This window comes from Rhinatrema bivittatum, chromosome 1, assembly GCF_901001135.1.
Source record: "Rhinatrema bivittatum chromosome 1, aRhiBiv1.1, whole genome shotgun sequence".
Taxonomy (NCBI): Eukaryota; Metazoa; Chordata; class Amphibia; order Gymnophiona; family Rhinatrematidae; genus Rhinatrema; species Rhinatrema bivittatum.
Genome location: NC_042615.1, coordinates 419,512,114 through 419,525,669, shown reverse-complemented (window position 1 = coordinate 419,525,669; position 13,556 = coordinate 419,512,114). Strand labels below are relative to the sequence as shown.

At 44.4% G+C, this 13,556-nt stretch overlaps 1 protein-coding gene across 1 annotated transcript in view; it reads right to left on the bottom strand.

Annotated features, from left to right (window-relative positions):
- POLR1E (RNA polymerase I subunit E) overlaps positions 1–13,556 on the bottom strand; it is a 107,301-nt gene that overhangs the window by 38,040 nt on the left and 55,705 nt on the right. The window contains 2 exon segments of the mRNA XM_029603068.1: positions 5,112–5,245; positions 9,860–9,956. Of these exon segments, the coding sequence (XP_029458928.1) occupies positions 5,112–5,245; positions 9,860–9,956 (231 nt within the window).

The following is a 13,556-nucleotide window of genomic DNA, read 5'->3' as shown; positions in this document are numbered from 1 at the left end:
GCGGTAAATAAGCGAGGTTGGCAACACTGGTGCCAATAGCAGCAATCAGCGCCTCCCCAATAGCCACGTGGCAGCAGTGGCAGTAATTAGATTAATTGTTTGACTCAGCTGGAGGTGACAAAGTATGAAGTGGGATGTGAAATCAGCTTGATCTGGTGGAGAATTAGGATTGCTGTTACACATGAACTGTATTTGGCAAACATTATTAAAGGGAGCCAGGATAATCAATTGAAGGCTGCAGCTGAGGACTGATTCATTATGACTCATGTAGAAATTAGTGCATTTTCCAGATTAGTCTGCATAACACAATTCTCAACATTCAGCATTATTTCTGCTGCATAGACTTTTATCTGAGAGGCTCTGAGGTTGTGAGGGAGCCAGTAAGAGTGAGAGCATGAGTGTGTATGAGAAAATCCAGGGGAGTAAGAGTGTGTGTGAGTGGGGGGGGGGGGGGGGGGAGAGTGTCTTACACCCTGAGAGTGTATCAGTGTCTGTGAGAGTGAGAGGTTATGGTGGGTATAAGAGCATGAATGTGTAAGTATGTGACAGTGTATGTGTGAGAGAGAATGGACATGTGAGTGTATGTGTGAGAGAGAGGATAACCTCCTAATCCTCGACAATATCAGGGTGACTGGAAATCAAGAGCTCCCATGTATGGACAGCTGGGGCTTTTTAAAATCCTTATTAGTTTTAATTATTGTGTGTTATTTGATATATGTGCTGTTTTGAAATATTATTGGTGTGTGGGAAATTATAAAAATGTATATGATTTTAATTAATAGAAATTCTATTTATCAGTAATTTTAAAATATTCTTTTATTAGTATGGTTTTACTATTATAACTGATGCTTTATGTTTCTTAATTTTATTGTTTTATGAGGAATGGTGGTTCTGTTTATAAATGTCATAATAAATAAGTATGCACTAAAATCCAACCCCATCCATAACCCCGCCCCCATATGACCAAAGCCCCACCCTCACCCCGCCCTCGCCCTGCGAGGGCGGGGCAAGGGCGGGGCAAGGGGGTCACCGCAACATGAGGAACTGTATTTCGGGGTCACGGCATTAGAAAGGTTGAGAACCACTGCCCTAGAGGAAAGGCAAGATTGGGAAAGATATGATAGAGATATTTAAATATTTCCAAGATTTACATGCACAAGAGACAAATCTCTTTCAAAGGAAAGGAGGTTCTAGAATGAGGGGGTCATGAGATGAGGGCGAAAGGGGATATAACGCTGGGAGATGCTACGAATGCTTTGGTCCACACCCTCCTGCAATAGCCACCATAAATAATACAAATGGGAGTCATTAAATGGATGAATAAGGCCACAGCTTTATTATAAACAACCACCTGTCTCAGTCCTCAAGCCACGTTATCGCCCGTGACACCAGTCGTGTCAACACCACTCACCGTCTGCCTTCGCCAAGTAGGACGACCATCATATCTGTCTCCCCCCCCCCCCCCGCCATGCTTCTGAGCAAGGGAGCGCCCAGGCCACCCTTGAGATGGGCCACCAGCTTGAGAAACGGCCTGACAATAAAAAGCTGCGACAAGCAAAATTAAAAGAAAACATGTGTACAAATACCATATAATAACCTGTACCGACCATTAACAGTGAATTGCAATGACCATTAACCGAATTATTATTTTTTTAAACCGCGCAATTTCTGAGAGTGGGTAGGAATGCCTGTAAAACAAAGAGGATAAACGCCGAAGGGAGGCAGGCTTAAGAGGCCCCTCGATGACGTCAACACACTGCGCCTGTTCCCTTGCTCGTACCTCTGATATCGTCTACCGGGCATGGGGGGGAGGACAAGACGTGAGGTAAGTTACCAAAGGGGAAAAGGGTACAGCCACAGTCTGCATCCCCATGTTAATGGAGGGCTACCAGGCATGTTGGCGCATACCCTTGTACGACTCAGGAATAATCTAAGGAAGTATTTCTTCACAGAGAGGATAGTGGATGCATGAAATAACCTCACAGTGGAGATGGCGGAGACAGAACAATATCTGAATTCAAGAAAGCATGGGATAAACAGAGGAACTCTGAGGAGGTGGTAGGGATTGTGAAGCTGAACAGTTGGTGTGAATGGGTAGACTAGATAAAAACATGACGGCAAAAAAAAAAGACCATATGGCCTATGTTTCATTCTGTTATTTACGAAAAACACCATTTACAAGAAACCAAAACTTGCTTTCTCCATCGACAAGCAGGCATAAATTAGCTATTACATGTGAGACGTCCGACAGCAGACAACCCATTCCCCCCCCCCCCCCCCCCCCAAGTGGAAAAGTGGACTACTGAGGAGGAGCCGGCTGCCTTGGTACATACCTGTGGGTACCAATAACATAGGAAAATGCAGGAGGGAGGTTTTAGGTAGGAAGCTGAAATCCAGAATCTCCAGAGCAGCATTCTCAGAAATGCTCCCCATTCCACGTGCAGGACCCCCCGAGGCAGGCAGAGCTCCAGTGTCTCAATGCTTGGATGAGACAAAGGTACAGGGAAGAGGGGTTTGGGTTTGTTAGGAACTGAGCTTCATTTTGGGGAAAGGAGGGCCTTTTCTGAAAGGATGGGCTCCAACTTAACCAGAGTGGAACCAGGCTGCCGGCCCTAACCTTTAAAAACTGACAGTCGCACAGAAGCACATGATTTGAAACTATGTACCTTTCAAGGATACTAAGATAACAGAGAAATTAGGGCATCCCAGCAGAGAGGTTGCAATAAATGCTAGAGTGGATCAGGTGCCTTTAAGTATAGAGCAGAAAGCAGAAAAATTCCAAATTACCCTTGTCAACTGATACGTAGACTGTTAAGACAAACATACTTTGAAGTGTCTGTATACAAATGCTAGAAATCTATAAGATGGGAGAGAGTGTATAGCACTGGATGAAGAGGTAGATATAACTAGCAGAGACCTGGTGGAAGGAGGATAATCAATAGAACACAGATACCAGGATACGAATTATATTGAAATGACAGGATGAAAAATTAGTGGAAGGGTAGCAGTATATATTAAAGAGGCAAACAGGATAAAAGTTCTACAGGAAACAAAATGCAATGCTGAATCCTTAGGGTAGAAATTCCTGCTGAAAAGAGGAATAAAATAGGAGTGGGGGTGTTTTACTATTTATCTGGCAAGAATAAACAAACAGACAATGAAGTGCTAAAAGAAATTAGGGAAACTAACAATCAGCAGCACAGGAGTAATGGGTGATTTCAATTACCCCAGTATTGATTGGGTAAATGCTAGTGATGCGCAATCTGTTTTGCCGAATTGGAAAATTTCAAAGAAATAGTCCAATTCGGCATGGGTTGGTGGACCCGAATCCAGAAACGAATTTTCCCCAAACTTCATGGAAAATTGGTTGTTCGGGTTAGCTTGGGGGGTCCAGCGGGGGTCCCAGGAGCGATCTCCCGCTCTCGGGCCGTTGGCTGCCAGTAAACAAAATGGCGCCGGTGGCCCTTTGCCCCTGTCACATGGTAAGGGCAAAGGGCCACCGGTGCCCCTGTCACATGGTAAGGGCAAAGGGCCACCGGTGCCCCTGTCACATGGTAAGGGCAAAGGGCCACCGGCGCCATTTTGTTTACTGACAGCCGACGGCCCGAGAGCGGGAGATCACTCCCGGGACCCCCGCTGGACCACCAGGGACTTCAGGCAAGTTTTTTTTGGGGGGGGGCTGTAAATAACTAAATTTGAAGGGTTGGGTTGGTTTTTTTTCCGGCAAAAATTGCCGAAAAAAAACAAAAAACAACCAGTTAGAAAACGAAGTATTCCATGGGTCTCCAGACCCGTAGCCCAACCCAGCATCAAAAAACGAAACCCATCCCTAGTAAATGCCACATCAGGACATGCTAGAGAAGTAAAGGTCCTAGATGAAATAAATGACTGCGTCATGGAGCAGTTGGTACATGAGGGGAAGCTATTTTAAACCTAGTCCTTAATGGAACAGAGGATTTGATGCGAGAGCTAACAGTACTGGAGCCACTTGGCAACAGTGACCACATTATCAAATTTGACTTAACTGGAGGAAGGACACCAAAGAAATCTCTGCAACAGTATTTAACTGTCAAAAAGGTGGCTATGATAAAATGAGGAAAATAGTTGGGGAAAAAACTGAAAAGAGCAACTGCAAAGATTATAAATTTATATCATGCATGGACATTATTTAAAAATACCATCTTGGATGCCCAGACCGGATGTATTCCATGCATTAAAAAAGGTGGAAGGAAGGCTAAACAACTACAAGCATGGTTAAGAGGTGAAACAGTTTAACCTGGGACAAGCTGGACAAGAAATGAAAACACAGACAGGAATTATTCACAGAAGCCCTCCACAAAACTTATAAGTAATAAGCAAGAATACTTAGCCACAATGAAAATTCAGTTCCACAAGAGAAATCAGCTCCAGCCTGTGCACTGGCAACAATGGTTCTCCTGCTTCTCTAAGTTTATCTCTCTCCCAAGGTCTGAGACACACCCAATCCAGTTGGATCAGGTCACTTCAAGAAGTTTGTCTGTCCTTTTTTGTAAATAGTTTTCAAACAGTCTTTATGCCCCAATATTAAGATCTAAACAGATTATTTGTGCCAGCTAACTCCAAATGAGAAATAGATTTTATCAGATTAAAAGCTGGAGTGGGTTTTTTTTTTTGTTTAAACCCTGTGATGCCCTTGTGTGTCACTTCTTCCCTCCTTCCATTCCCATAGCCTGCATGCACCTTCCCCTCTGACACATTCATACTGGTACTCTAACCCTGTGTTGATACAACCTTTTGCTTCTATCCTCTAGCTAAATAAATATAAATCTAAAACAAACACCACAGGTAGGACAACAAGCATCATAAATACTAATTTACTTTAATTTTCAAGTCTATTAACTTACATTCTACTCAATTTTGGTAACAGGGCTTCCAACTGTAATTTTCTGCAAACCATTTTGGGCTCCTACTCATGGGCTACCATTCCCTCCCTCTCTGCCAGGGGCTGAGACATGCTTCTCCCTCCCTCTCTGTCTCCTGTGCAAGCCTTACTTTGGAAGAGGAAAAAAATTAAAATTATACCATTATGTTAGAAAAGTAAATACTCAATTTGTTCATTTCTGTTAACTTACGTTTCTTCTTAATCTGCTTTAAAAAGCTAAATTTCATAAGTGTGTCTAGGAACCACAGACAGCGAGCCTTGTGGTCTCGGCACTTCTCATCGTGAGGCAGTGACTGCAGTTCTTCTATCACGAAGGAGCTATGACTTAAAAAAAAAAAAATAAAATAAAGATACTACATAAGAAGTGACCCATTGCGAATTAAAATACAAGACAGTTCATTACTACAAACTACAGTGGGCCCTCGGGTTACGATCAACATTCAAGGTTTCGGGTTACGAACAAATTTCGAGTTACGACCACAATTTTCGGTTTTGAATTACGACCAAAATTCACGTTACAACCCGTGCCACGTGCGTGCAGGTTTGTTTTTTTTTTCGCGGTTGTGTTGTAATTGGCCTGTTGTTACAGCCTAACACATTTTTTGGGCTTGGAAGGTGGGATTTCAACAGAGATTGGATGGCTAGCGTTGCACGTGGGTAGACCCGGCACGGAAATGCAAACAGCATTGGGGAACAGGATCGGGACAGCATCGGAGACTGCATCGGGGAACAGCACCTGGCAAGGTACAGAAGAGTTTCTAGAGGGCCTTAGATGTTCTCATAAGTGGTAGGGAGAAGGGAAAAAGTGTCTGGGGTTGGTGTTATTTTTGGTTGCACACCTTTTTAGATTTCTTTTTTTTTTTTTTCTCCCTGCAGAACACCAAAGAAGTGGTAAAACTGGCCCCAAAGATAAAGAAAGCAGTAACTATTGAAAAGAAGGAAATTGTGCAGAAATTTGAGAGTGGCCTTCGAGTGACCGATCTTGCTCTCATATACAGTATGTCAAAATCCACCATTTCCACAATTTTACAAAGAAAGGATTTGTACAAGGAAGTTAGTGTGGCTAGAGGTGTCACTCAAATTACCAAGCAACGATCAACAGTGATAGATGAGGTAAAAAGCCTATTGCCAGTGTGGATAAATGAAAGGCAGATAGCAGGTGATTGCCTCTCAGTGATGGCCAACCTTCTGCGCTCAGTGTGTCAAAATTCATTAAAAAAAACAGAGCATAACTCGGGTGGTGTGTCACTTCTAGAAAAATCCATAATTTTGTGATATTTGTAGCTCTAATATTAATAACAAAGTTATAATTTTAATATATGTTCTGTATTTATTAATAAAGCAAAAACAAATAATTCTTTACCTTACCTGCTTAGTGACTTTTTTGTTGCTGAATTTCATTGGCTAAATCTTCAATTAAAACACTCTCTCCCCCCCTCCACCCCCCCCCCCCCAAACTCTTACTCCCCTGGATTTTCTCATACACACTCATGCTCTCACACTCACTGGCTCCCTCACACACACACACACACACAGAACCCCAGGCAGGCTCCCATTCATTTTCACACCACTCCCGCTCCATCCTCCAGGCAGGCACCAATTCATTTTCACGCAGGCACCCATGCATTCACACACATACACCCCCATGCAGAGTCCCATTCATTCAAATGCACACACTAAAGGCAGACCCCCCTCTCTTTTGCTAGCAACCTCAGAGCCTCTCTCATTCCTCTGCTGCCACTGTCACTGCTGCCGCATGGCTATTGGGGAGATGCCGATTGCTGCTACTGACACTGAAGCCCATTCTGCTGCCTCCTCTGGGCAGGCCCCTTGGCTTCCACTTTCTCCATGCTGATCTCATACATTGTGAGATCCGCATAGAGAAAGTGTTATTCTTGCACATTCCCAAAGATTACTTTTTAGTTTTTTACCTTTGCTGTCTGATCTTCGTTTTCTAATTGGTCACAGGCTTTTTTTCCCCACCTTCCCATTCTTTTTTTGTCTTTTTTTGGTTTTCTCTCCATCTTCTTCCCTCAAACACACAGGCTCTCACTGTCACATGCTCTCTCATACAATCATTCATACACACAGTCTCTCACTGTCACATGCTCTCTCTCATACAATCATTCATACACACAGTCTCTCACTGTCACATGCTCTCTCTCATACAATCATTCATACACACAGTCTCTCACTGTCACATGCTCTCTCTCATACAATCATTCATACACACAGGCTCTCACTGGCACATGCTGTGACTCACACACACAGGCTTTCTCTCACTCTCACATGCTGTCTTGCTCAAGCACAGTCTCTCACTGGCACGTGCTGTCTCTCACACACACACACACACACACACACAGAGGCTCTCACATGCTGTCTCTGCAAACATTCAGGTCTTCACTCTCAAACACAATCTCTCAACTCATCTCATACACGCACGCACGCACACACACACCCCCTCTACAGACCCTCAGCCTCTCTCTCACCTCTGGGCCTCTTCTTCGCGGGTCGCCCCAGGATGGGCTCTGCAGCGGCCCTGCTACCGGGCCTCTTCCTCTTCTCGGGCCACTGCGACTTGGGATTCACAGCGGCCCATAAGTGCTGCTCCTCTTCTGCACGCGCTGATGCTCCTTCTCCTTCCTGCCCACACGGCTCCGGCAACGTTTACTTCCGGGGCCGCACAGGCAGGAAGGAGGAGGAGCATCAGCGCGTTTAAACGCGATCTTTTTATTCGGGCCGTGGTGACAATGGCCTCACCACGGCCCTGCCTATCTGCCTGTCGCTGCGCCGGGGGCATTGGGGGGGGGGGAGGGGTCATACTAAAAAAAAATAGTTTTAAAGGGTCGGCGCAGCCGATAAAAAAAAAAAAAAAAAGGCTCAGCACAGCAGATAAAAAAAAAAAAATTCCCGATAGTCCACGAAACGCTGTGCGTGTCAGCAAAAAGTCTCGGCGTGTCACCTCTGACACACGTGTCATTGGTTAGCCATCACTGGCCTATCTGAATGTCTAATCTGTGAAAAAGCTAGGGCTATAAATGCAGATATCGTAAAGGATAAGCCTTTGCCAAGTGAACCTTGGGAAATATTTCGTGCCAGTGAGTACACTAGGGAAATATTGGTGTTTCTGGTAATTAATGAGCTTATACAACCATTTTTTTAAATTATAGAAATGGTTAGGTAAGGGGTGCTTTTGGGAAGTTCGGAACGCATTATTGGTTTTCCCATTATTTCCTATGGAAAAACATAGTCTTGACTTACAACCAACTTGGGTTACAACTAGCCCTCTGGAACCAATTGAGTTCGTAACCCAAGGGCCCACTGTACAGCATGGACCCTCTTCATAAACTATTAAAAGATGAACTCATGTCCTCATATAATACTTGTGCAGCTCATGTTATAGATATAACAAATTCTCTTTGTAACATACCTCCCTCCCCCCCTTTTGATGACTCCCAATCCATTTGCTATGAAGAGGAAGCATAATCTCAATGCACACCATCCTGAAATATCACAAGACTTACCTCTAACTCTATGTGTAGGGTAGACACAAGGTTCTGTAATGATTTCTTCCCACTTTTTATTAATAAGTCATTACGACATACAACTACTCTAAGAACACATCACTCAAAGAGCAAATACATCTCCAGAAACAAAGAAAAAATTAAAACTTTCAAAATTAATTGTTTGGTATAGGAAAGTCAGACCGAGATGCCTTGTTTTCAACTGGATCCCAGAGACACAAGGAAATAAAGTGACTTTCCTATAGTCCCACACAGAGAGAGCCAGAAGCAAGTCTTGAATTCATGTCCCGGGACCTCTCCCCCATCCTAGCCCAATGCTCTAATCATTCTTCTTCCCTTATGACATACATAAATTGATCAAACAGCTCTAAAATTATGCTTCAAAACCTTATCAGTGAAAAAGTTCAGTTCACATTATTGTACACTTGTCTTTAAATGGATCCACTAGCTCACAGGCAGTTAAAAGCGCCAGTGGAAGGTAGAAGGGGGAGACTGGTGGGATCCAGCTGCACTGTGGAGGTGTCACATTCATTTATGAGAAGAGCATTTGCTGACTGGGGTAATATGAATTCCCCTGACCAGATAAAAAGGACACAAGTGGGCTGGATCTCACTGGTGGCCCTATTTGTAAACGTCTTGTGCAATTATTACATGGAATAGAAAGATGTGACCACACAGGATGTCAGGCTAATGAGAAGAGCTACAGTACCAAGGAGGCTATAACTTCCTACCTTGGATGGAAATAGAAGAATCAAAAAAGTAAAGAATTATGTAATTGTTCCTTACTCAAATTAGCTAAGATGCTGTCACTATGGATCCCAGTGCTTTGCCCAGCCCAACCCCCTTACTCTCCCCCCCCCCCAGCTGTTTTTATGCTTTGGTGAATCCATCAGACCCCTCCCTACATGCCAGCAAAGAGTGCTGAAGAGAATACAAAAAACAACAACAACTTGCAAACATAATATAAGAGGGGGAATGGGGCTCATCCTCTATCCTGCCTCTATGGTTTATCTCCAATTACTATTCCAAAGAGAAAATTGTGAAATCAGTCTCGAAGATACTAGGCAACCTACCTTCCAATATCAAGCACCTTTAATTTGAAATACATTTCCACTGGCTCTACAAATTGAACAAAAGTTTTTGAAATTTAGGGAGATTTTGAAATCCTGGCTATTTAGCCAGGTTTCTAGTTAATTTTTATTTATTCTTCTATAGTATTTTCTGGTGAGAGTACTTTATATAAACAGGACAATCTGAAGTTTGTTGATTTGGCTTTTAAATTCTATTATTTGAGTGATTTTATTATTGAATTGTTTTTGTTTACTATTTTAATATTGTGTGAAAAATCAGTATATAAAAATAAACTGCCATTGCCAAAAGACCCATACGAGAGAACATCATGCATCATCATTACCTGCTATTTTCTACCAGCGTTTTGATTTCCTCAGCAGTAATGTTCTTGAACACTGCAGAAGGTACCTCTAGAGCCTTGTATTCAGCCGGCGAGATAACTGAATGAGTGTTAAGAAATATACAAATACTGCAATATTTCACTGATATATTTTGGAACTTTTAGGCTAACAGTTTTGAAAGTCATCCTTCACATATATGTATTGCCCCATTTTTAATTACATTTATTTTTTAATTTAGCATCCAACTGGGGATTCTCTTTTAAAAATGGCAAAGTTCAGCACGGAAAACATTGATTGCACACTGCCTATAAACCTATCACCACCTCCCTCTCCTCAATTTACTTATTCCTCAAATCAAAAACTAGCCAGACTACAGTGATATCATCCTGTACCAGTAAATTTGATACCAAATTGCTAGTAAAAAGAATGGGCCGAAATCAAGAACTTTATGCTTTTCCCATGTGCTTCTGTTAACAGAACAATATAAGACAGCAAGAATGGAGAAATGACTTACCTGATAATTTCATTTCCTTAGTGTAGACTGATGGACTCAGGACCAATGAATTTATGCTCCCCTGCCAGCAGATACTGAGTCAGGTTTCAAAGCTGACATCACCCTAGATACAACCCTGCAGGGACCTCAGCCCTTCAGCATTCTCTTCAAAAGCCACTTTGTACATACTATCGAAAAAAACGATTAAAAACAGATAATCATAACTGTAGGCAACCAAACACTGAACCCCAGTAAGATATAGATGCCCTAATCTAGGGACTGGATGACGGCTTACCCGTAATTTCTTGGAATCGATATCCACGCCACGGGCGAATCCTTGGCACCATTCTTGGGCAACCATGGGCAGGATGCTGAGTTCATCTGGCTACACTAAGGAAAAGGAAATTATCAGGTAAGTCATTTCTCCATTTCCTAGTGTGTAGCCAGATAGACTCAGGACCAATGGGATGTACAAAAGCTACTGCCGATTGGGGCAGGAGGTTGCCCGTGGTCCGGTTAACACCACCCTTGCAAAGGCTGCATCCTCCCGGGCCAGGCAATAGAACATGAAGAAGGTGTGCAAGGAGGACCAGTTCGCCGCTTGGCAGATGTCGACAGGAGACAGTAGTCTAGCTTCTACCTACGGACTGCCTGAGCCCTAGTGGAATGACCTGAAGGGGTAATAATGGCTTTTCTGGCTCCTGTGACCACCTCCTTAATCCAGCAATCTACGGTAGCCCGCGAAGCTGGTTTGCCCTGCTTTCTTTCACCATGAAGGACAAATAGACAGTCCATCTTTCGGACTGGTTCTGAAACTTCCAGATACCGCATCAAAAGCCTATGACATTCAAATGGCAGAGGCGGCAGTATTCTTCCGTGTCCTTATGCTTATCTGGGGATGGCAACAAAACGGACCGATTCAAATGAAACTCCGAAACTACCTTGGGAAAGAAGGATGTAACGATATGAAGCTGTAATGCTCCTGGAGTCATATGGAGGAATGGTTCCCGACACAATGCCTTTAGTTCAGAGATGCGATGTGCTGAGCATATAGCCACCAGGAACACTGTTTTCAGGGTTAATAAATGCAGGGCCAAAAGGAGGGCCCTGCCAAAAACTCCAATACTAGATTAAGATTCCACAAAGGAACCAGCCACCGTAGGGGTGGCCGGAGGTGCTTCACCCTTTTCAGAAAACGGGCCCTGTCCTGATGAGCCGACAGGCGGGTTCCGTTTACCTCGCCCCTGAAACAGGAGTGAGCTGCTACCTGGACCTTTAAGGAGTTAAGGGTCAAACTTTTATTCAAGCCATCCTGCAAAAATAATTCCAGGATTAGTGGGATTTTAACCGTCTGAGGGGAAACACCACGTTCCTCGCACCAGGCCTCAAATACTCTCCAGACCCGCACATACGCTAGGGACGTAGAGAACTTCCATGCGCGGAGTAAGGTGGCAATTGCTATCGCCGAATATCCTCATTTCATCAGACGAGCCCTCTCAAGGGCCAGACTGTAAAACAGAACCAAGTTGGATCCTTGTGAAGGACCGGTCCCTGCTGTAGCAGGTCCCTGTGCGGTGGGAGGCACAGGGGACTCTCCACCAGGAGTCCCTGCGTGTCCGCATACCACGGACCCTTGGACCAATCTGGAGCTACTAGTAGGACTAATCCCCTGTGGTGCTCAATTCTGCGAATGACCCTGCCTAGGAGGGGGCCACAGAGGGAAGGTGTATAGCAGCTCCTCTTCCGGCCAGGTCTGAACGAGAGCGTCGATCCCCAAAATCAACTGATCTCTTCTATGACTAAAGAATTGGGGAATCTTCGCATTGTGAGATGCGGCCAGCAGGTCGATGGACAGGAGACGACAGCAATCTATTACCAGTTGAAAGGCTTTGGCTGACAACGCCCACATTCCTGGATCCAGACTCTACCTGCTTAGAAAGTCTGCTTTGACGTTGTCTTTTCCTACGATGTGGAAGGCTGAGATCATCTGTAGATTTATTTCCACCCATTCCATAAGGAGATCTATCTCTCGCGACACTTGCTGGCTTTTGGTTTCACTCTGGCAGTCAATGTACGCTTTCGTTATTGTATTGCCCAACATTACACGGACTGCTTGACCCTGAAGTATGTGGCTGAATTGTAGATACTCCAATATGACTGCTCGGGCTTCTAGGTGGTTTATGTTCTAGAAGGCCTCTTCCTTGATCTCACACTCCTGGGCTGTCAGATCCTGACAGTGAGCTTCCCAGCCACGGAGGCTTGTGTCTGTCAAGAGGACCAGCCAGTTTGGAGGGGACAGGGGTACACCCCTGCCCAGATGAGCTTCCTGCAGCTACCACTGGAGCTGAGAGCATACTTCCATTGGTAAGTGGAGGTGAATCAAATAGTCTTGAAACAGCAGGTTCTAACATGACAGCATGGAGCACTGAAGTGATCGCATGTGTGCCCTCGCCCACATCACCACCTCCAGGGCTACCGCAATCAAACCGAGGACTTGAAGATAGCTCCACTCCATCGAGCATAATGTGTTCATCAACAGATGAACTTGGGGCATCAACTTCCTTATCCGTGTGATCGGGAGGAAGGCCTTGCCCTGCTTGATGTCGAATCGGACTCCCAGATATTCCAAGGACTGGGAGGGTTTGAGACTGCTTTTGTCCAGGTTTACGACCCAAATGAGTTCCTGAAGCAAGGAGGTCACCCTATTGGTCACCCTGAGACTCTCTCCCACGGACTTACTTTGCCCGGATCAACCAATCATCCAAGTACGGGTGCACAGGATTCCCTCTTTTCTCAATGCTACTGCTACGACCACCATAATCTTGGAAAATGTTCTGGGGGTGGTGGCTAGGCCAAAGGGCAGTGCCCAGAACTGATAATGGTGACCCAGCACCACAAAGGAAACTATGTTCTTGCCAGATTAGACTATGTAGGTAGGCCTCAGATAGGTCCAGGGAGGTTAAGAACTCTCCTGATTGTACGGCCATTATCACGGAGTATAGGTTTCCATGTGGAAATGAATCACGCTTATATCGGTTGACGCTCTTGAGGTCCAGGATGGTGTGAAAGACTCCTTTCTTCTTGGGTATGAAGAAATAGATGGAATAATGCCCCACAGAGATAGGCTTAGATAACAGTACCCTACAATGGTTTAAATCTTCTCTTGAAGATCAAACATTTCAAGTGAAAGTAGGCAATGTCACCTC